The sequence below is a fragment of the Sapajus apella genome, unplaced genomic scaffold (genome assembly GCF_009761245.1).
Source record: "Sapajus apella isolate SASKATOON/1434 unplaced genomic scaffold, GSC_monkey_1.0 scaffold7, whole genome shotgun sequence".
Taxonomy (NCBI): Eukaryota; Metazoa; Chordata; class Mammalia; order Primates; family Cebidae; genus Sapajus; species Sapajus apella.
In genome coordinates, this window is record NW_022436947.1 from 231,597 (window position 1) to 252,641 (window position 21,045).

Below are 21,045 nucleotides of genomic sequence, written 5' to 3' on the forward strand. Positions count from 1 at the left end.
ATTCAACTTCCTAATGGAAGCCAGAGATCTACTGCTTATTCTGTCTTGCTCTTTTATAGAGAATGCACCTACAGTACACATCAGAATGGAAAGATGTTAGAATCTCTACAATAAAGCAGGTGAAACCAGCATTTATATTCAAGGAAGGGAGAATATGTAAGCATATAAATTTAATTCAAATAGAGTTCTTGTTCCTAATCTTACTTTAACACTTTCTTTTTACCGCTTGACTGTGATAGAGCCAGTTCTCAAGTCATAAGTAACAGAGCACTTACAGATCTCCTGGAATTTTCCTCTTCCCACCAGATTGAAGGAATAATTTTCTATAGGATTCTGGAGTGAAGGGATTAATATTGACCAGAGCAAATGAGGCCATCTCATCCCTGAGGGGAGCAGGTGTGAGCTTCAAATGCTTAGGGCCTCTGGAGAGAAGCTTCCCTGTTGGAGAAATCGTCAAGTGACTCAGCATGCTCTGAATGAGGACGACAAAAAACAGGTCAAACATCATTAGTAAAGAAATTCCTTATAAGTTAGTTGTTAATATTTGAACCTAAGAATGCTTTTGCTGAAGGGGCCTTAGAGATGATCTGTTTCCATGCAAACTAGTTGCATTGTAACTCTTCCTCTCATGAAAACTATAGAATCCTCGTCTCTACCTCTAGACATCCTGATTCATGAAGTCAGCACAGGAATCTGTACTTCGGTCAGCTCCAGCCCCTTCCCCTGGGCAACTCCCCCGGTTATGAAAACGAATTGTAGCCCTATCTCCAGTTTTTAAAGACAAGGACATTAAGTTTAGACAAACAAAAATGACCCTATATTCTCAGAGTTTATGCTCCAACTTCCCCTCAATTATTCATCCAAATATTTGTTTGGTGCCTACTACATAGCAGATACTGGGTTAGATGTCAAGTGGTACAGAAGTGAATTCTAAATCTTAAGGAATATATAGTCCATTATTCAGCAGTTCATCAGTGTTTCAGAAATAATCACCTTATAAGGAAAAAATTTCATAGACTATTTAAACATGAAAAAAGTTTTTAATTTCACTTAAAATATAGCATTAAATGAGAATGCTTCATGAAGTGGGGCAAAGGGATTGAAAATTAGTACTCTAAGCCCTTAAGATTCAGATCTTTGCAGTGGCTACAACCAGCTACCAACAAATAGGCAAATGTGCAGGACTTACCACTCCAAGTGGGATACAGTAAGAGAACATTGGCTGGGTCTGGTGGCTCACACCTATAATCTCAGCACTTTGGGAGGCAGAAGCAGGCAAATCATGAGGTCATGAGTTAGAGAGCAGCCTGGCCAATATGGCAAAGCCCCGTCTCTACTAAAAGTACAAAAATTAGCCAGGCGTGGTAGCAGGCACCTGTAATCCCAGCTACTTGGGAGGCTGAGGCAGGAGAATTGCTTGAACTCAGTGGGTGGGGCAGAGGTTGCAGTGAGCTGAGATCACACCACTTCACTCCAGCCTGGACAAAAGATCGAGATTCTTTCAAAAAACAATAACAACAACAACAAAAACCGAAACACTGGCCTAAACCTAACTGGAACGATACCAAAGGGTAAGGGAAAAGCCAAAGAATTCTGAGGCAGCAGAATGCTGACCTGATGTCAGGGGCCAGGAGAATAGCTGTGTTAAGGATCTTCAGGAGTATGGCAGCACACACAGGGGCCATAGTATGAGCATTGCCCTGTGAGGTCTTCCTAAAAGACTTCCACAGTTCTGATCATCTCTGCCCATGACATTTTAGTGTAGAAGTAGAAGCCAGATTGCATGATTCATTAAAGAATGTGAGTCTACAAAAAATTAATATTGATCAGCTGGGCGTGGTGGCTCACGCCTGTAATCCCAGCACTTTGGGAGGCCAAGGCGGACGGATCATGAGGTCAGGAGATCGAGACCATCCTGGCCAACATGGTGAAACCGCGTCTCTACTAAAAGATACAAAAATTAGCTGGGCGTGGTGGCATGTGTCTGTAGTCCCAGCTACTCGGAAGGCTGAGGTAGGAGAATTGCTTGAACCCAGGAGGTGGAGGTTGCAGTGAGCCGAGATCACGCCACTGCACTCCAGCCTGGTGCCTGGCAACACAGAGAGACTCTGTCACAAAAAAAAAAAAAAATTAATACTGATCTACTGTAAATACTAAACAAATGATTGAATAAGCAGGAATGAAGGAAGCTGTGGAGTATACACAGTAACCTAGCCTTTTTTTAAGTGAAGAAAAATGATGTCATTGCCAGAGTCAAGTGTTTCACATGTCTTGGAGTTTTAGGGCTGCTTGAGAAATCCAGGGGGCAGACAAGCCCTTGATGACAGACACAGCTTTCCTGCTTGTTTATCATGAAAACTGTGTATTGGTTCAAAATAAGTGAAATGATAATGATATTTCTCAGTTATCAATGTGATTTGGGAAATGAACCTAGAATTTTGTAATAAGTCATTCTGATAATTCATTTTTTGTAGGGCTGATTATCATATGGAAAGTAAAATGCATCTATCACGTGTGAAACAGTGGGGCAGCCACACCTGGAATGCTGTACATAGATAGTTACAGCTGCTACATCTCAAGAAAAATATAAGGGGCCTAGAAAATGTTCAGATAAAAAGTATTCATATCGGGGAAGACAATATCAGAATTTCTAGTCTGGAAATATGAGAGCCAAGAGAATTTGTGAGCTCCACTTATGATGTAGGGAAGAATATTAATTATGTTAATATAGTTGTTATTGCCAGAATAGCAGGATTATGAGTAATCCTTTCAAAATCTCAAAGAACATAGTTTAGGATAAGACATAGGAAAAGAAGTTAGGCTTGGACGTAGAGCAATTTGAAAATTTATTGAAAGATCACACAGGTTGAGGGTATAAATGTGCTCCAGAGAGGGCAAATAATTCCATATGGAATAGCTCTAGCATGGATGATTGAGGAAGGTAAGGGAAATTTGGGGGATTGCTACTTAACTTATGAAGATGGTGAGAGGAGAAGGCAACCTCTCACAAAAACACACACACAGTTATCTTGGGACAGAGAAGGATTTTAAAGGCCCAGTCAATATAATTAGTCCCCTGATGCTTGAATCTGGTATCATTTGGATGTTTGTCCCCTCTAAATCTCATGTTGAAATATAATCCCCAGTGCTGGAGGTAGGGCCTGGTAGGTGGCATTTGGATCATAGGGGTGGATTCCTTGGTGCCATCCTCATGGTAATGAACCAGTTTTCAGGTTGTTAGTTCATGCAAGACCTGGTTGTTTAAAAGAGCCTGACACTTCCTCCCTGTCTTGCTTCCACTCTCTCACTTCTCTCACCATGTAATGAGCTGCCTTGTTTCTGTTCACCTTCTGCCATGATTGTCAGCTTCCTGAGGCCCTCACCAGAAGCAGATATGGGCACTATGCTTACTGTACAGCCTGCAGAACTGTAAGCCAAATACATTTCTTTTCTTTGTAATTTATCTAGCCTCAGGTATTCCTTTACAGCAAGGCAAACAGACTAACAAATCCCTTCTGCAGTATTCCTACCAAATGGTCATCAGTGAGTGTTCTATGCTTTTAGCCACAGGGAGCTTACACCTCCTAAGCATGCTTTTCTATCTCTAGACGATTCTGCCAGGAAGGCCTTACAGTGAACTGAATTTCGCATTATTTCTGGTTCAGTCCCTTGGACAAGACTGACTAAACTAATCCTCCTTTCCCATGCAGTTTGTCTTCTGCATAACAATGATCATTCGCCAAGCCTCTTTCTTCTAATGCATGCTATGTTTTCATAAAGTATGTACTTTCCTAGTCCTGGCACAGTGGCTCATGCCTGTAATCCCAGCACTTTGGGAGGCTGAGGCGGGTGGATCACAAGGTCCAGAGTTTGAGACCAGCCTGGCCAATATGGTGAAACCCTGTCTCTACTGAAAATACAAAAATTAGCCATGCATGGCGGTGGGCACCTGTAGTCCCAGCCACGTGGGAGGCTGAGGTAGGAGAATTGCTTGAATCCAGGAGGCAGAGGTTGCAGTGAGCTGAGATCACACCACTGCACTCCAGCCTGGGTAAGAATGAGACTCTGTCCCAAAAAAAAAAAAAAAAAAAAAAAAAAAAAAAAAAAAAAAAAAAAAAAAGTATGTACTTTCCCACTTGCGTTTCAGTTTTGTTCCCAAGCCCTGTTCTCTGCCTCTCCCTTAAATCTTGGCATTATCCAAGATTTCTAACTGGGCCACTTGTCTCCTTACTCTGGCACTCAGGCTATGTGAACTTATCTTCACCCATGGCTTCTACTGCTTCCTAAATGCTGTAGGTATCCAAATGTGGATCTCCAATTTTCATTTTCTTATACCCCAGAACCAGTTATCCAACTTTTTATACCACATTGGTGCTTTTCTCCAAACCTGTATAGCCCTCAGTGCCACCTAACTTAATTCCATCTACTCAAGAAACCTCAGTCATCAGATTGCTGTTTTCCTTTTTCCCCAATTCCTCCATCAAGTCATCTCTTACTTTTTCACTGTATGTCCTAGTCCAGGCTCTTCTCTGTTCAACAGAGATGTTCTGAATACTCCTCAGCCCTTAGGCTCTCTCATGCTCCATCCCATCCTACATGCAAAGGTCATGATTTTTCCAAAAAAAATCCTTCTACTCAAAACCATGTACTGGCTCTCTCAACAATCTCAGGTTAAAAATCGTGATCTAGGCCGGGCGCGGTGGCTCAAGCCTGTAATCCCAGCACTTTGGGAGGCCGAAGCGGGTGGATCACGAGGTCAAGAGATCGAGACCATCCTGGTCAACATGGTGAAACCCCGTCTCTACTAAAAATACAAAAAATTAGCTGGGCATGGTGGCGCGTGCCTGTAATCCCAGCTACTCAGGAGGCTGAGGCAGGAGAATTGCCTGAACCCAGGAGGCGGAGGTTGCGGTGAGCCAAGATCGCGCCATTGCACTCCAGCCTGGGTAACAAGAGCGAAACTCCGTCCCAAAAAAAAAAAAAAATAGCAAATCGTGATCTAGCTTCTGCCCACCTACGCTGGCCCCATCTCTTGCACTGTCTCACACACAGGCCCCTGTCACAGTGAGTGACAGGCCGTTTTTGAGGTGTAGCGGCTCCTTCCCCTCAGTCACTTGATGGATGCTTTTCACCTTTGCCTAGAATTCCCATTCCCCTCTGTGCCTGGCTAACTCCAAATGTCATTTAAGAATCTCTCAAACATTACTTTCTTTGGAAAGTCTTCCCTGATAGAGACATAGTTCCTAATTCCTTCTCCTCATGCTCAACCATTCCTCTAGCACACATGGTTTGAACTTTATTGTTTCATTTGTTTAATCTTTATTCATTTTGTGGGTTCTTTCTGAAGGCAGTAAATGTGTGTTGCCAGCAGAGGGTCTGCTAACACATCACGGTGTTCAGGTAAGCTATGAATAATGAAATGAATGTCACGTTTTCTTCCCTGTGTACTCTTACTCAAAGCCACATTCTCTCAGCCCATTCTCCCCCATATATCAAAACTGGACCAACTTTCATTGCCCTTCCTATACCTTTCTTTCTTTCCTAATCACTGCACTGAGAATCTGTCCAGAGGGTTCTGACCACACTTATCACATAGTGTCTATTGGCATAACTCCTCTCTCTCTGCTAGACTATAAGCTCTTTGATGACAGAGACTGTATTATATGCTCCTTACCTACAGGGCATTCTCAAAAAATAAATGGATGATTATTTGGTTGGTGTTGTGACCACTGAAAAACCTAGAGATAGACATTGGAGCATACTAGTTTGTCTACAATTCAAAAGCTGCTTAGAATGTCCTGGCATACCTGGTACCCACACCCAGGAGGTACTAAAGAGACCCACTGATGACTACTGTGCTGCAGTCAGAATCACAGATGTTATTATGATGACCTTAAGTGCCTCAAGCTGAGCCAGCAGAAAGCAGAGCTAATACCAAGCCTAGGAATCACACACCATGGCACCAGAGTCTATTAGAGGCAACCCTGTCCTGACTGTGGCTTTAATAACATGAACGATGCAACAGGACACCAATCACAACAAGAATAAAGGAATATGCCATTAGGACTCTTGCTTATTTGCCATCCTCAGCTTATAAAGAAGTATCAACACGTTTCCTCTTTACTGACACATAATAGAAGAAGCTGTATTTCATTAGACCAAGGAGGGGAGAGGAGTTTCTTCTGGAAGGAGCAGCAGCAAACAGATATGAATGTGTTCAAACAGTGAAGGTGGGCATTCTTATATTAGAAAGTATTAGTAAATAATCACACAAAGAATAGAGCCAGTTGGCGTAATGGAAAGAACAGTAGACTAAGCCAAAAAGATCAGGTTTCTAGTCCTATCTCTAACATTGGCTGAGCTGTGAGATAGTTCCTATCTTGGGCCCTTCATTTTCTCATAGGTAAAGTGCACAGGTGGAGCTCTAAATCTCAATATTCCTCCCAGTTCCAATATTCTTTAACTAGTAACTTTATTCTACCTAAGATTTGTTTGAGGCCAATGGCAAATAGTTACTGGCACCAATGGTTTTGAGAAGACAACTGGCGAAACATTTAATTCTGTCCATTTTCTGGTAACTTTAATCTCTTTTTCATTTTCATCAATAGATATGTAATTGAGGATATACACAGCCTGGAGGTGACTGTCATACACACATGAGTCTACTTTCTCTATCAGCTAAACTACAGGAGAGCAGAGCTTGGCGACCTGGGTCCCTTCTTCCCCACCCCTTACTTACTTTGGGAGTAGAGGGGCTGTCACTGGGTAGCAGCTTGCTCCTGCTGTCTGGTTGGGCTGGTGTCTCAGGACATGTGAGAGGGTGTGACACTGGAGTCCTAAGAATCTGATCTGGACTTTCTTTGTCTTTTTCCCACGATGTGTCGAGTTCATGCACATTACTAAGGGGAGTCCGAGGTGGCGTATGCTTTGCCTCTGAATCCTGCACTTCACTGTTCTCTAGGGTTTGGCTCAAAGCCTCCCTGCTTTCTTGTGCTTTCTTCTGCCCTTCAGTCTCAGTCTCCTCCTCACAATAGGAAAAGTTTAATTTCTGTCTTGGTTCTTTGTTAGTATCTTTGTCACCCATCTCAGCCAAAGAACTTTACAACACAGGCAAAAAGCTCTATCAGAAGGGAACACTGTGAACCTACACAAGTTAGGAGGAGAAAATAATTTAACCTGCAGGTTTCGCAACGGTAGCCTGAATTTCCCTCTACCAACTAACGGCCACAAGACACAGTGTTAATTTTCTCCCTTAAGTACCACAAAGCTTTAAGACCTCAGCTTATCCTGATTTCCATTCTGATTAAAGAAAGCTCCAGTGACTCTCAGATCAACTAAATCCAGTTCATGTATAGAACTCTTCTGGATATGACACATAGTGAACCCATGTGCTACCAAATACTAGTGAGAAAATTGGATTTCTTTAATTTAGCATGGCTTTAAAAATACCCATTAGCCAATCTGGGAATGAGTTCATTATTGAAAAGAAAATATTTTCACTCTTTACACCTGCCATTTATAAAGATCACCCTCTCCTTCCTTCTCCTCCCCACCCACCCAATGGCTAACAGCAGGTAATTCCAATTACAATTTAGCATCACCTGGCTATCATAATGATCCTTAAACAGCCTCTAACATATCTTGACTGGAGTTTATATCCCTGATAGAGACACAGCTTAGCTCTGTGCCAAACACACCTGCCCTAATTCAGGCATCTCCCTCCTGCAGCTGTTAGCTGTTAGCAGTTAAAGTTTCTAGGGAATTCAACAAAAATTTAAACTGACAAAAGAAAGGCTAGAAAGATCAGCAACACATAGAAACAGATATTGGTCACTGGAAAATGGCAATGGCTTTTGCCAAAAATGCCTTATTTTGTAAAATGCTTTTTAATATCTTTAATACACATTATTTAATTTCTTTCTCAGAGAAGCCCCCATGAGAAGGATGAAAAACTCCTTGAAGAAAAAAACAACTATTATATAATCCAGCTATCCCTCTTCTCTTCCAGTTATATAGCCAAAGGCAATAAAATCACTATCTCAAAAAATAAATTCCCCCATGTTTATTGCAGCATTATTCACAGCAGCCAAGATATGGAAACCACCTAAATATCTATGGACAGATGAATAAAGAAAATGTGGTGGACACACACACACACACACACACACACACACACACACACTAGAGTATTATTCAGCCATAAAAAAGGAAATCCTGCCATTTGTGAAAACATGGATAAACCTGCGAACATTACATTAAGTAAAATAAGCCAGGCACAGAAAGACAGATACATGATCTTACTTATATGTGGAATCTAAAACATTTGAACTCCTAGAGGGAGGGAGTAAAATGGTGGTTACCAGGATCTGGAAAGGCAGGGGAAATGGGGAGATGCTGATCAAAGGGTACACACTTTCAGATATTAAAAGAACAATTCTGGGTGGGCATAGGTGTGTTAATTTTTTGGTAATCATTACACACTGTATAGGTATATCAAAGGAAAAAGGAAAAAAGCCTCACTGATATTACATTCTAGGAGAAAACTATGTGAGAGGCAGTCCCTGACAAAGGAAAATGATACACTCGTGCCCCTGAGGAGGCTTCAGAAGGACCGCAAATGAGTAATTGTTTACATGATAAACATGGGCCCAAAGAGAGACAGGAACCAAGGCAGTTTGATGAGTCTGAAACAAATGTTACTTCCCTTCTCTTCATAGTGTTTACTACCTGTCACCCCTCTTCCATTTCCCTCTCTTCACAGATCTCTCCACCACTTTCTCCTAATTCCTTCCCCATTCCCAACCAGAACTCCCGAAGAGGGTAGCTAACTGGGGAGACTTGAAAGTGTTTTTTCAGCTCAAAGCCTTCTCATGCTCCAGCCCTTTGTAGGTGGGCACACCAATTCGTCCTTCCTTGGCCCTCCCCTACACCCTCCCGCCCACACAAACTGTCCCAGATAATTCAACAGGGGGTAAAATATTGCTCACAAAATGCAGTAACTCACTGCCCACCTTTGTCAGAGATTCAGAAACCAATAAAAACAGAATAATCAAAGAAAAACGAGAATTCGCAGGTTACCAGTAATGCAATTATTATCAACTGGGATTCTCAGCCTAGGAGTATTATGTTTACAAATCAGCAAGCCAGGTGATAGGATTTCTTTTCTACAGCCTTGATGTTGATCAATTTCCTCTCACATTCCATGGTTTTCATTCCGGCCTCTCCAGGCTAGCTAGAGGCTGGCTTTGCTCTCAGTAAAACAGGACTGACTCGAAACACTGGCTATATTGCCGTACTGGAGGCAGGGTACAGGGGCTGGTCTATTGGGTATTACCCAAGTTGACCAGGTGTTTTTTTTTTTTTTCCCTGCTGCCTTTTCTCTCTCCCTTGCTATAGTTGGTGATTACCCTTATTTATGACTACATTGTTTGCCTAGGGAGGCAGCTATGCCATTGCAATGGTTTAGATCTCACATTATCAGCAGTGATACTGTTGGAAACTTGCACGATTCACCTTTTCATGTATCCTCACTTAGAAGGTAATGACTGTGGCTAAGCTTTCAGAATAAGAAATGTGTAACAAGTACAAAAAAGATATCCCAAATTTGGACAACTAAATAATAAGAATTCCATAGTTGCTGATCTTGATGACCCAAGGGAATCCCTAGAGGTGCTACTATGGCCTCTGGCCCATGACCTCACTATTTTTTTGGTCATGTTGTAGCCTTTTCTTCATTCTTAGCCTCTTTCCATTGTGAAACATTTCATCTTTGCTTCAGTGAATGTTCATCCCACAGGCATCCATCCCAGGCATAAAGCTTCAGGTTATAGTTGAGATAATGTGTTAAAAGGGGGACCCGTGTTATCTATGGCAATAAGAGGAAAAGGAAAGTTTTCCCCTTAATGCCTGACACATAGTAGGTGTTCAATAAATTGGTTTTGGATGATTTGGGGAAATAAATTAATATATTTCAATCATGTTTAAAATACGCCATATTTGACTTTAAAAAAAAAAGTTGGAATTTTTTTTTCAATATGTCAGGAGTTGCTGCACAGGGGGAAAGCAAAGTTCCTAGGAGTGAGATATGCAAGAAGGAAGCCCACCTTGCATCTCAGATTGAGTTCCCTAGACTATGTGCTTGAGGGGAATTCTCCCCTTGCAGACACACTGCTGAGCGATAAGGGAGCGCCTGGACTCCACTCTGACCAGACCTTGGTTCTGAGGCCTATGAAATGGGAAGTACAGAAGCAAGAAAATCTATCTATTCAAATCTGCAAGAGGAGGAAACTTCTATTCACCTTCCTGGATCAACTGTTCCTTTGTAAAAGTAAAGCTAAGGCTGTGGAAAATGAGCTATGCGAGAGTCTGTGCTCCAGGGAAGAACAAGCTGGCCTAATCATCCCCTCAGTCAGGACAGCGAATTGTTAAAAAATAAAAAAACAAACAAAAAAAAAACACTTAAACAGGCCTAAGTAAAGGTCCAGTACATTATTTATTTAAGATTGAAGGGCCAGGGGCGGTGGCTCACGCCTGTAATCCCAGCACTTTGGGAGGCCGAGGCGGGTAGATCACGAGGTCAAGAGATCAAGACCATCCTGGTCAACATGGTGAAACCCCGTCTCTACTAAACATACAAAATTAGCCAGGTGTGGTGGTGCATGCCTGTAATCCCAGCTACTTGGGAGGCTGAGGCAGGAGAATTGCCTGAACCCAGGAGGCGGAGGTTGCGGTGAGCCGAGGTTGCCGTGAGATGGCGCCACTGCACTCCAGCCTGGGTAGCAAGAGTGAAACTCCGTCTCAATAAATGCAAATCAAAACTACATTGAGATACCATCTCACGCCAGTTAGAATGGCGATCATTAAAAAATCTGGAGACAACAGATGCTGGAGAGGATGTGGAGAAACAGGAACACTTTTACGCTGTTGGTGGGAGTGTAAATTAGTTCAACCATTGTGGAAGACAGTGTGGCGATTCCTCAAGGACCTAGAAATAGAAATTCCATTTGACCCAGCAATCCCATTACTGGGTATATATCCAAAGGATTACAAATTGTTCTACTATAAGGACACGTGCACACGAATGTTCATTGCAGCACTGTTTACAATAGCAAAGACCTGGAACCAACCCAAATGCCCATCAACGATAGACTGGATAGGGAAAATGTGGCACATATACACTATGGAATATTATGCAGCCATCAAAAACGATGAGTTTGTGTCCTTTGTAGAGACATAGATGAACCTGGAAACCATCATTCTCAGCAAACTGACAGAAGAGCAGAAGATCAAACACCACATGTTCTCACTCATAGGTGGGTGTTGAACAATGAGAACACATGGACACAGGGAGGGGAGCACTACACACTGGGGTCAGTTGGGGGGAAATAGGGGAGGGACGGTGTGGGGTGGGAAGCTGGGGAGAGATAGCAAGGGGAGAAATGCCAGATGTAGGTGATGGGGAGGGAGGCAGCAAATCACACTGCCATGTGTGTTCCTATGCAACAATTTTGCATGTTCTTCACATGTACCCCAAAACCTAAAATGCAATAAAATAAATAAATGGGAAAAAAAAAAAAGGTTGAATTAGGACTGAGTCATTCCAACTCTGAAAAAAGTGTTGTTGGATTTTCATATATTTGATGGGACTGCCCCATTGAAAACCATTGTGAAGTCTGGTTTCCCAAGCAAGAAATGACGCTTTCACTGTCAATCTTTCTAGGAATCTGGCAGAATCCAGGACCAGGATTACCCTTATTTATAAAGCGACCTTAGACTAACCGTGGCTCTCTAGGCCTCGAGACAATTGGCCATGGACTTTGAAGACCAGAAACAAAGTTGAGAGAACTCCAGGCTGGTGGATGTTGGCCGTTATCACCAGAATGTGCCTCACAGAAGCAACAAACCAGCGAGCAATGTTCTTAGACAAGGGCCTGTGGGCCTTGTCAAGATCTGAAGGAGTCATCTGTAACTCACTGCTGAGTGAGAGGGCTAGGCAGTGTTTCTAAGGTCCTGCCAGCTTTTACATTGTATGCCTTCTTGTTCTGTTCAATCTCTCATCACAGCTGAAAGTGTTGCCTCAACTACACAGGAGAAAGTTTGCAGTAACACAGAGAAAACATTATTTTAATCACCAGCATATGTTCTCCAGCTCCCTGGACAAATTGGTCAGCAGTGGTGACACTGAGCAGGTGCAGACTGGGGCCGCTGAGCAAGTGGATGTGGATCCATTGAAACCAGGGATCTCTACCGCTCCTGACTCCTCACAGCTCTGTTCCTATGACAAGGATGGTCAGCAGACCCAGGAACCTTAACGGGGACCTTTTCCTAGTCTCCTCCCTGCCTGCTAAGAGAGAGTATACAGAAGCAGCCACCTGCAGCTGTGATGAATCCTATAATAATTACATAAATCATTAACAATACTTGATATTTGCCGATCACATTTCTCATTTCAAAGTGCTCATAAGGCTATATCTCATGGGTAAAGTTGCTGGTACGACAGAATTCCAAGGAAAGATTATGGGCTAAGTAAATAAAACCTGGAGGTTGCTTTAAAGCCTAGGAGTCTATTATCAACACTTTTCTCCTTTTCATTTAAGTTTTTCTTATGGAAATGTTCAAACATACCAAAAATAGAGAAAATATTATAATGAGTCCTTATGTATCCATAACCTAGCTTCAAAAATTATGTATGGCTTTACGGTCTTGTTTTGCTCATATCTGCAACTTCATTGAGGGTGAGTGCTGGGGTATTCGGAAGCAAATCAGTGAAAATATTATTATACCTGTGGATACTTTGGTGCCATTAATAAAAACCCTTAGGTTATTCTATTAATTTGAAATCTATAAATTTATTTGATGAATAAATCGAACAGATTTTAATAATAAAAACCCTTAATTTGAAATCTATAAATTTATTTGATGAATAAATCAAACAGATTTTAACAAATTGCTTCTCTTGCCAATGTTTCCCATTTGCTAGAACTAGATATTAATCATCAAAATTGCTGTGACAATAGAAATACACCACTTGTCTACTCACACAAGACATAGCATTCTTAGAATAGGAATAGATTTCTCATCTGAAGTCCCAGTAATTTAGAGATTGGTGATATCCCAGCGATACTTTAAGGAACAGATATTTTAAACCTATGGTATAGACCCACTAGTCTGACCCTTTCTCTGTTAGTAACAGTTGGGCTGTGGTCATTCCCAGATTCCCTAAAATTAGAACAGGTAATGGGTCACCTGCATGACCCGCATCAAGGCCAGCCCCCAGCCACAGCACAGGAATAAGATCTCTCTCTCTCTCTCTCTCTCTCTCTGTGTGTGTATGTGTGTGTGTGTGTGTGTGTGTGTGTGTTTCTGCCTCTCCTATATCACACATACCACCTCACTGGGAAGAAATGACAGGTATGGAAAAGACATTCTCAGGGCTGGATCTGTCTGCTGTGCTCAATCTTGACTTACTGTCTGTGCTCCACGGGATGAGCTCTGGAAGTCACCAGTAACTTGGTCAAACATCCCCAGCTACTTCTTCATCCTTCTGATCCAATCAAAAGGTTCCCACATTGAAGTTTTACCTTTATAAAACAAAATAAAATGTTTTATGATATTTTGAAATGTGGTAAAAAAGAATTTAAGCTCTTCCACAGGAGGTAACTGCTAGAAACTGAGGCTAAACTGTCAAAAGTGGCTGTCTCTAAGGATGGGGAAAGGGATGGCGGGGTTAGAGGAGGCGATTGCGGCACAGTGTGTCCTGTGTGCCATTTCATTGCTTAACTTTTTGCCACGAATACCGACTCATTAAAATGTTTAAAATAAACTTTTTAAATGTAATCAAGCAGACACAGAAATGCACATATTTTTTAAACTGGCCCATAAAGTACTTGAATCTTTTTGCACACTCATCTTCATTTCCTGACCTCTAAACTCTAGAGGCCTCTGGGTTCAGTTCCCCCAAATTTTCCTCTTCTCTGTATACCCTCTCTTTCTTGGAATATCACTCAGCCTACAGTTTGAAACACCAACTGTAAGCTGATAGCCTCTGAATGTATATCCAAGTCACCGAACTTTCTCTTAGACTTTAGATTTGCAACTGCCCGATCAAATTGACTCTAGATATCTAATAGGGACTGCAGTCTTCTCAAGTCCAAAACTTCCCATCACATCTACTCATCCTGTGACGTATACTATGTTGGGAAATGGAAACACGTGAGTATTCCTCTCCTTCTCTGCAACCCCACATCAAATCCATAAGAAATCCTTTCAGTCCTATCCTGCCTCTTCTCCGGAGGCAACAGCCTCCTCCTCAAGGGCATCTCCTGCTCTCACCCTTGCCTCATTGCTTTCCATTATATACCTAGTAACCAATGCGATCCTTTTAAAAAGTAAGCCAAAGCTGGGTGTGGTGGCTCACGCCTGTAATCCCAGCACTTTGGGAGGCCGAGGTGGGCAGATCACTTGAGGTCAGGAGTTGGAGGCCAGCTTGGCCAACATGGTAAAACCCCATCTCTACTAAATACAAAAATTAGCCAAGCATGGTGGTGGGTGCCTGTAATCCCAGCTACTGGGGAGGCTGAAGCATGAGAATCGCTTGAACCTGGGAGGCGGAGGTTGCAGTGAGCTGAGGTGGCGGCACTGCATCCAGCTTGGGCAACTGAATGAGATTCTGTCTCAAAAATTAATAAATTAATAAAATAATTAATAATAATAATAAAGTAAGCCAGATGCTGACATTCCTGGACTCAAATCCTCCAGTGCCTTCCAATTCACTCAGAAGACAGAGCCAGCTCCCACACCAAGGCCCACGGGCCACATGGTCCATCTCCGGCCTATCTGACTCCTGCCATCTTCCCCATCAGGCATTCTGCTCTAGTCTCCTCACTGTTCCTCCAGATGCCAATATCATTTTTGCCCTAGAACCTTTGCTCCTGCTGGCACACCTTTTCTCCACACCTCACTCGCCCCATCCCTTCCTGCAGGTATGTGCTCCAAGGTCATTTATCAGAGAGGTCTTCTCTGATAACCCTAAAGAATACCCATCACTCATTCACTGGCACCTTGCCCTGTGTCACATTCCTTCACAGCAAGAATACTTAAATCATACATTATATATTTAATGGTTCATTTTTAATATTGTCTGTCTCCCCAACCCCACCCGCAACAGAATCTAAATTCCATGAGGAGAGGGGCTTAACTCTTATTGGATGCTCTATTTCCATTACCTGGATCAAGTCTTGGCACACGGTAGACTCAATACAAATTTCCAGAGTGAATCAAGCATGTTATATATCCCATGATGGACACCACTGCAGAATGAATAGCTTTTATGAGATTTCAAACTTAATTTTCAACTCCAGTGCAAATTTAAGATGACTAAAATGGAGGGATGTGCTGATTTTAAATAACGCAGTAATTTTTGGCCAGGCACAATGGCTCACACCTATAATCCTAGCACTTTAGGAGGCCAAGGCAGGTGGATTATAAGGTCAGGAGTTCAAAACCAGGCTGGCCAACATGGTGAAACCCCATCTCTACCACAAATACATTTTAAAAAATTAGCTGGGCGAAATGGTGGGCACCAGCTGCTCGGGAAGCTGAGGCAGGAGAGTCATTTGAATCCGGGAGGCGGGGGTTGCAGTGAGCTGAGATTGTACCACTGCACTCCAGCCTGGGCAACAGTGCAAGACTCCAACTCAAAAAAAAAAAAAGGTAGTAATTTTGAAAGTCTATGTCATTTTATGAATCCCTACGCCATTTCTGACACAACCTAAATGTAATCTCTGCAGGATGTGATATACTGTGCTTTAAACTTGGGCCACACCAACAAGCACCTGTAGCACAGATGACTTGGGGGTGGGGGCTGGAGGAAATACTAGTGCAGACAGGTCTGATATTACAACTGATGTGGTCTAATGTACAACGGCGACGTTAGGAAATAGGGAGGCTGGAGCAGATGCAGTGAGACTCCATCTCAAAAAACAACAACAAAAAGGATGCATATAAAAAGTTTCTAAATAGGATCTCAAAATGTTCATATTCTGATGTTAAGGGTAAAAAGAACACAAAATGGATATAGAGCATAATTTCAGCATGTAAACATAAATACATCTATTTTAAGATATACAGTCTTCCCTCAGTAACTGTGGGGATTGGTTCCAGGCCCCCCGTGGATACCAAAATCCATGGATGCTCAAGTCGTTGATATAAAATGGCATAGTATTTACACGTAAGTTAGGCACATCACCCTCTATATCTTAATCTCAAGACTACTTACAATACTAATACAATGTAAACAGTCATTATACTGTTTTATTTAGGAAATAATGACAAGAAAAAGTCTACATGTGTTCAGTGCAGATGCAACCTTCCTAGACCTAACCACATGTACATGTTGTTAAAACTTGCGCTTTGAATGAAGAGACCCCCAAACAGGCTTTGTGTGAGCAACATGGCTGTTTATTCACCTGGATGTAGATGGGCTGAGGCCAAAAAGTACATCAGTGAAGGGCAGTGGGATAGCAGTTGGTTTTATAGGTTTGGGGTGGGCAGTGGAAAGTTACAGAGTAAGATCAGTTACAGTGGTGGGGGTAGGGGCAGGGAGTGTATATTACCATAAGTTCAGTTACAATGGCGGGTAGGGTAAGAGTTGTTAAGATGGCAGGGTGGGGTAAGGAGTATTCACATTATCATAATAACAGTTAAGATGGGGGGGGGGTGTCAGCAACAATGTAACATTACTACCCATGCTGAACCTGTGAATATGGAGGGCCGACTGTACTATTATATTTGTGTGCCATTCAGAATAAAACAATGAGAAGTTTAATAGGGACACCATGAATAAGCTGTGACAAGTAAACCTCCCACATGGAGAAACAAGCAAGAAAATGTGCTCGTCTCAACTGGGTCACTAGGTGAAAGAAGAAAAATCTTGCCCAAGAATGTGAACTACAAGTCAGTATTGAAGCTAGGTTGCATGGTTCAATGAACCTCCGTGGAGAATTTATTCAAAGCAGTCTCCGGTTGGTGGTACCTCCAGATGGCTAACAAAAGCAAGTCAAAATCTCCTCTGTGAGACCTAGACCTCAGTGAGGACCAGCAGCAATCGTGAGTCACTATGGCAACATTAAAAACCAAAAATTTTTGCATCCTAGAATTGATGAAATAGGATCAGCAAAATCTTAACAGTGGCCAACTCAGTAGTGATATTATAGATCAAAGGTATTTTTCTGTATTTGATGTAACAGACATATTTAGTATTTAGAAAAGCAAAATCAATTTTCAGTTTTACACATATGGTATCCTAGGTGAACTCATTTTGAAATATTACATCAGACTAGGGTCCCTGAACATGATTGTCCCTTCCTCTCTTCTTTTCATCCACATTTGTTCCCCAGCAGAGCTGTTCTAATACCTAAATTCAATTCTTTCCCTCCCTATCATCTTGTGAAATTCAGTTATCAAAGAAGAGATAACTCTGATGGTCAGGTACAATACCTCCATCACACTGTGAATGCATGTGCTAAGAGGGATGTCATCACTGTCATTTAACATTTTTGAACACCTACTAGGTATAAGATATTAGATAAATCCTGACAAGAGGGCATTGCACAGAATTGTAAGTCTCTACTTTCTTTTTTTTTTTTTTTTTTTTTGAGGCGGAGTTTCACTCATGTTACTCAGGCTGGAGTGCAATGGCGCCATCTCGGCTCACCGCAACCTCCGCCTCCCGGGTTCAGGCAATTCTCCTGCCTCAGCCTCCTGAGTAGCTGGGATTACAGGCACGCACCACCATGCCCAGCTAATTTTTTGTATTTTTAGTAGAGACGGGGTTTCACCATGTTGACCAGGATGGTCTCGATCTCTTGACCTCAGGATCCACCCGCCTCTGCCTCCCAAAGTGCTGGGATTACAGGCTTGAGCCACCGCGCCCGGCTCTACTTTCATTCATATATTTAATTGACAACTATTTGTTGGGCACCTATTAATGCAAAGCACTAGGAATTTAAAGATACACATTGTGGCTGATGAGCCAGGAGAAGGCCATAGGCTTAGGGGTTGGAAATTTTGCTCTTCTGTTTATACGGAAAGCTGATTGGGAGGGGAATTATGAATTTATTTCCTGGTATATACATAGCTTGAGGGTATTAAGTCCAGGAGGTGCTGTGGCGTGGGGGCTGTGGAAGATGGCTACAAAAGATCAGGACAAGGAAGTCCCTCCAGGGAGAAAGAAAGTCCATCAGCCCTAAAGCTAATGGCTTTGGAAATTGCTTTTTCTCTATGAACCTCCACTTTATATTTAAAAACAAAATTTCAAATGTCTCAACCTGAGAAGCTTTGGCTATGTCCTGGTCTTCTGAAGTGGTGGGCTTTGGAATCTGGCCTGGAGTATTTCAGATATAGCCTACTCTGGTGCACCCTTGAATGAGCCACATAATGAATGTCCTGGCCCTAGTGTTTTTTTCTGGACCATGCCTGGGGCTCCTCATCTATTTCAGTGACTGTCTACATATTCCAGGGAATGAGTGTTGAATGGTTACTTACTTGCCCTTGTAAGGTTGGGGAGAGGCTGAACTAAATATGTAAAAAATGAAAGCAGACCCTGTTCTTTGGGGTAAAATGCTGCATAAGTACATTCTTTATTGTTATATCACAGATTTTAGAATAGAAGTGGCAGCCTAGGGCAGTCATTCATTATCTCCTTAGGGATAGGGGTTAAGTCACATTGTCATTGCATTGCTGGGGTGTAGGACACAGATGTTCATAAACATCCCCTGGAGTGACTCCCAACACATAACTCTGCTGAGTCCTTTTGAGAACGGGGAAATCGTGGGGCCTTCCTGAACCCTGGATGAATTGTGGACCTCTTCCTCTTGCCACCTCCTTCTTTAGTACTATTTTAATAGCTATTACTATTTTTATACACATCTCCTCTGAAAGAGTTACTTTAGCTGCTAGATTTACCTCATGGATTGAGGCATTTAAAAATTTTTTTAAATATAAAATGGGAGTTCATAGAAAATCCCTAATCAATTTCCAAAGCCATCAGCTTTAGGGCTTTTTCTCCCCTGAGCAACTTCCTTTTCCTGATCTTATGAGGGAATATCCCTCACCCCACAAACGCTCCAGTACCTCCTAATACCCTTATGCTGTATATATGCCAGGAAATAAACTAATAATCCCCACCTCAATCAGTTTGTAACATAAAGGGAAGTGCAAAATTCCGAAACCCTAACCCTGTGGCCCTTTTCAGTGTTCATTGATGTGTCTATTGCAGACACCTGGGTAGCCAGGCCGCCTCTGCTTCACTCCTCTGCTTGTAAGCAGCTTCTGCCACACATCCAGGATTATGTAATGCATATCTGTCACGGTCCACAGGACCAGGGGACTTATAAAATAATGGTGACATAAAAACTCACACTGGTAGCTACATCATGGAGCCCTAGGTGAGAAGGCGCCTCCACCCGCACTCAGGTGCACGGGGCGCGGGGAAGAGCGTTCCGCCCGCACGCGTCCCACGCGCGGACGTGCACTCGGACGCCTCCGAACAGGCTCGCGATTCCCGAAGCCGGTTCCGCGGCGCCTGCTCCAGCTCAGTGGGAAAGGCGCCTCCGCGGCGGGGCCCCGGGCAGCGCGAGACCCGGCGGGCGGCGGCGGCGGAGGCGGCGCGGCCCGGCGAGGGGGGTTCCCGCAGACCGCCCGCCCCGCCCCTCGCGCCCGCGGCTCCGCCTCGCCTCGCCATGGTGGAGCAGGGAGACGCGGCGCCGCTGCTGCGCTGGGCCGAGGGCCCCGCCGTCTCTCTGCCGCAGGCCCCGGAGCCGCAGGCGGGAGGCTGGGGCCGGGGCGGCGGCGGGGGCGCTCGGCCGACCGCGGAGCCTCCCCGGAGGCGGGAGCCCGAGGAGCCGGCTGCCTCGGAGGTGCTGCTGCAGCCCGGGCGCCTGGAGCTGGGCGACGTGGAGGAGGACCAGGTGGTGGCCGTGTTCGTGGTCACCTTCGACCCCCGCTCGGGTGAGGGTCGCGCCGGGGCGGGGGACGCGAGGGCCGGGATGCCCCCGGGCTTTGGGGGCGCGGGGGAGGGGCTCGCTGCGCGCGCACCTGCCCTCCCGGCCCCGCACCCGCGCGGGTCCCGGGCTCCCCGGCTCGAGGAAGGGCAGGGGGCGGCGCGTCCCCATCTCCCTCCCTTGGGGCGCAGCTGGGTGCGGGAGCGCGGCCTCTCGGAGCGGCACCGAGCGCTTTGTTCCAGCCCCGCCGACCCCCGCTCCTCTCCTCTGAGTCCTGGCCGCACAGTGGTGTTTGCACTTCTCCAGTGACAGGGGATCCGGTTTGTGGCCACGTTGACTTTTGTTTTCTTATCTTCGGGGCGAGAAGGTTTTTCACGTTGAGGGGAGGAAAGCCCCCCCCCCCGGGAGAGCGCCCCCTGAAACCCAGTGCCCTGAGGTCCCCGGTCCCCGCCTGCTCGCCCTCGCTCCCCGTCGCTTCCTCTGGGGTAACTTTCCTAGCGGCCAAGTTCACTTTCTCTGACTGCGTTATTTTGAGGAATTAACGCCGGGAGCATTAAGGGATGGGGCTGAGGGATTCAGCTGAAAGCTGATTAAAGGAGAAGCCTCCCCGGATAGGCTGTCTTTCGGGGATGCTTGGAGAATTAAAGTCTCATCCCACGTAATCTCAGCCTAACCACCCGTTAAGGAGGTGTGAATTTTCCGGGTGAGAGTCCACGGGGCATAGAAAGTGGAAGAACGACCCTACGTGCCCAGGAAGCCTTGGCGGGTCAGCCAGGGACTTCGGACTCCCGGAGCCGCTCTGCTGTTCAGTGTTGGGGGAAGGAGGGGTCATCGCTGGAGTCAGGTGTCAGCGCTTAAGGAAACCCAGGTGTGACTGTCAGTGTCTCCAGAGCAGCTGCTGGAGTGTGGGGTGCCTGTTGGTGCAGGAAAATATTGGCTGCTTTCTGGGATGAGGTGGGATGGAGTGTGGAAAAAAGGGATTAGTATCTGGAGAAGGGGAATCCGGTATGGCAGATGATGATGTTTTCCAGGCCGGTAACTTTGG

The 21,045-nt window shown here is 44.3% G+C and overlaps 2 protein-coding genes across 3 annotated transcripts in view; one reads left to right on the forward strand and one right to left on the reverse strand.

Moving 5' to 3' along the window:
• WEE2 (WEE2 oocyte meiosis inhibiting kinase) overlaps positions 1–19,651 on the reverse strand; it is a 35,245-nt gene extending 15,594 nt beyond the window's left edge. The window contains exons 1-3 of one of the 2 annotated variants that reach the window (XM_032275624.1): positions 19,419–19,651; positions 13,468–13,580; positions 276–472 (exon numbers count right to left, since the gene is read on the reverse strand). In XM_032275624.1, the coding sequence (XP_032131515.1) occupies positions 276–472; positions 13,468–13,521 (251 nt within the window). In that variant the 5' untranslated portion in view covers positions 13,522–13,580; positions 19,419–19,651. Of the gene's footprint in view, positions 1–275; positions 473–6,739; positions 7,562–13,467; positions 13,581–19,418 lie in introns of those variants that run through there. The other variant, XM_032275625.1, reaches the window with a different exon arrangement.
• Positions 19,652–19,731: 80 nt separating this feature from the next.
• Positions 19,732–21,045, forward strand: part of DENND11 (DENN domain containing 11) — a 45,389-nt gene continuing 44,075 nt past the window's right edge. Inside the window, exon 1 of the mRNA XM_032275626.1 lies at positions 19,732–20,007. Within this exon, the coding sequence (XP_032131517.1) occupies positions 19,740–20,007 (268 nt within the window). The 5' untranslated portion in view covers positions 19,732–19,739. The remainder of the gene's footprint in view (positions 20,008–21,045) is intronic.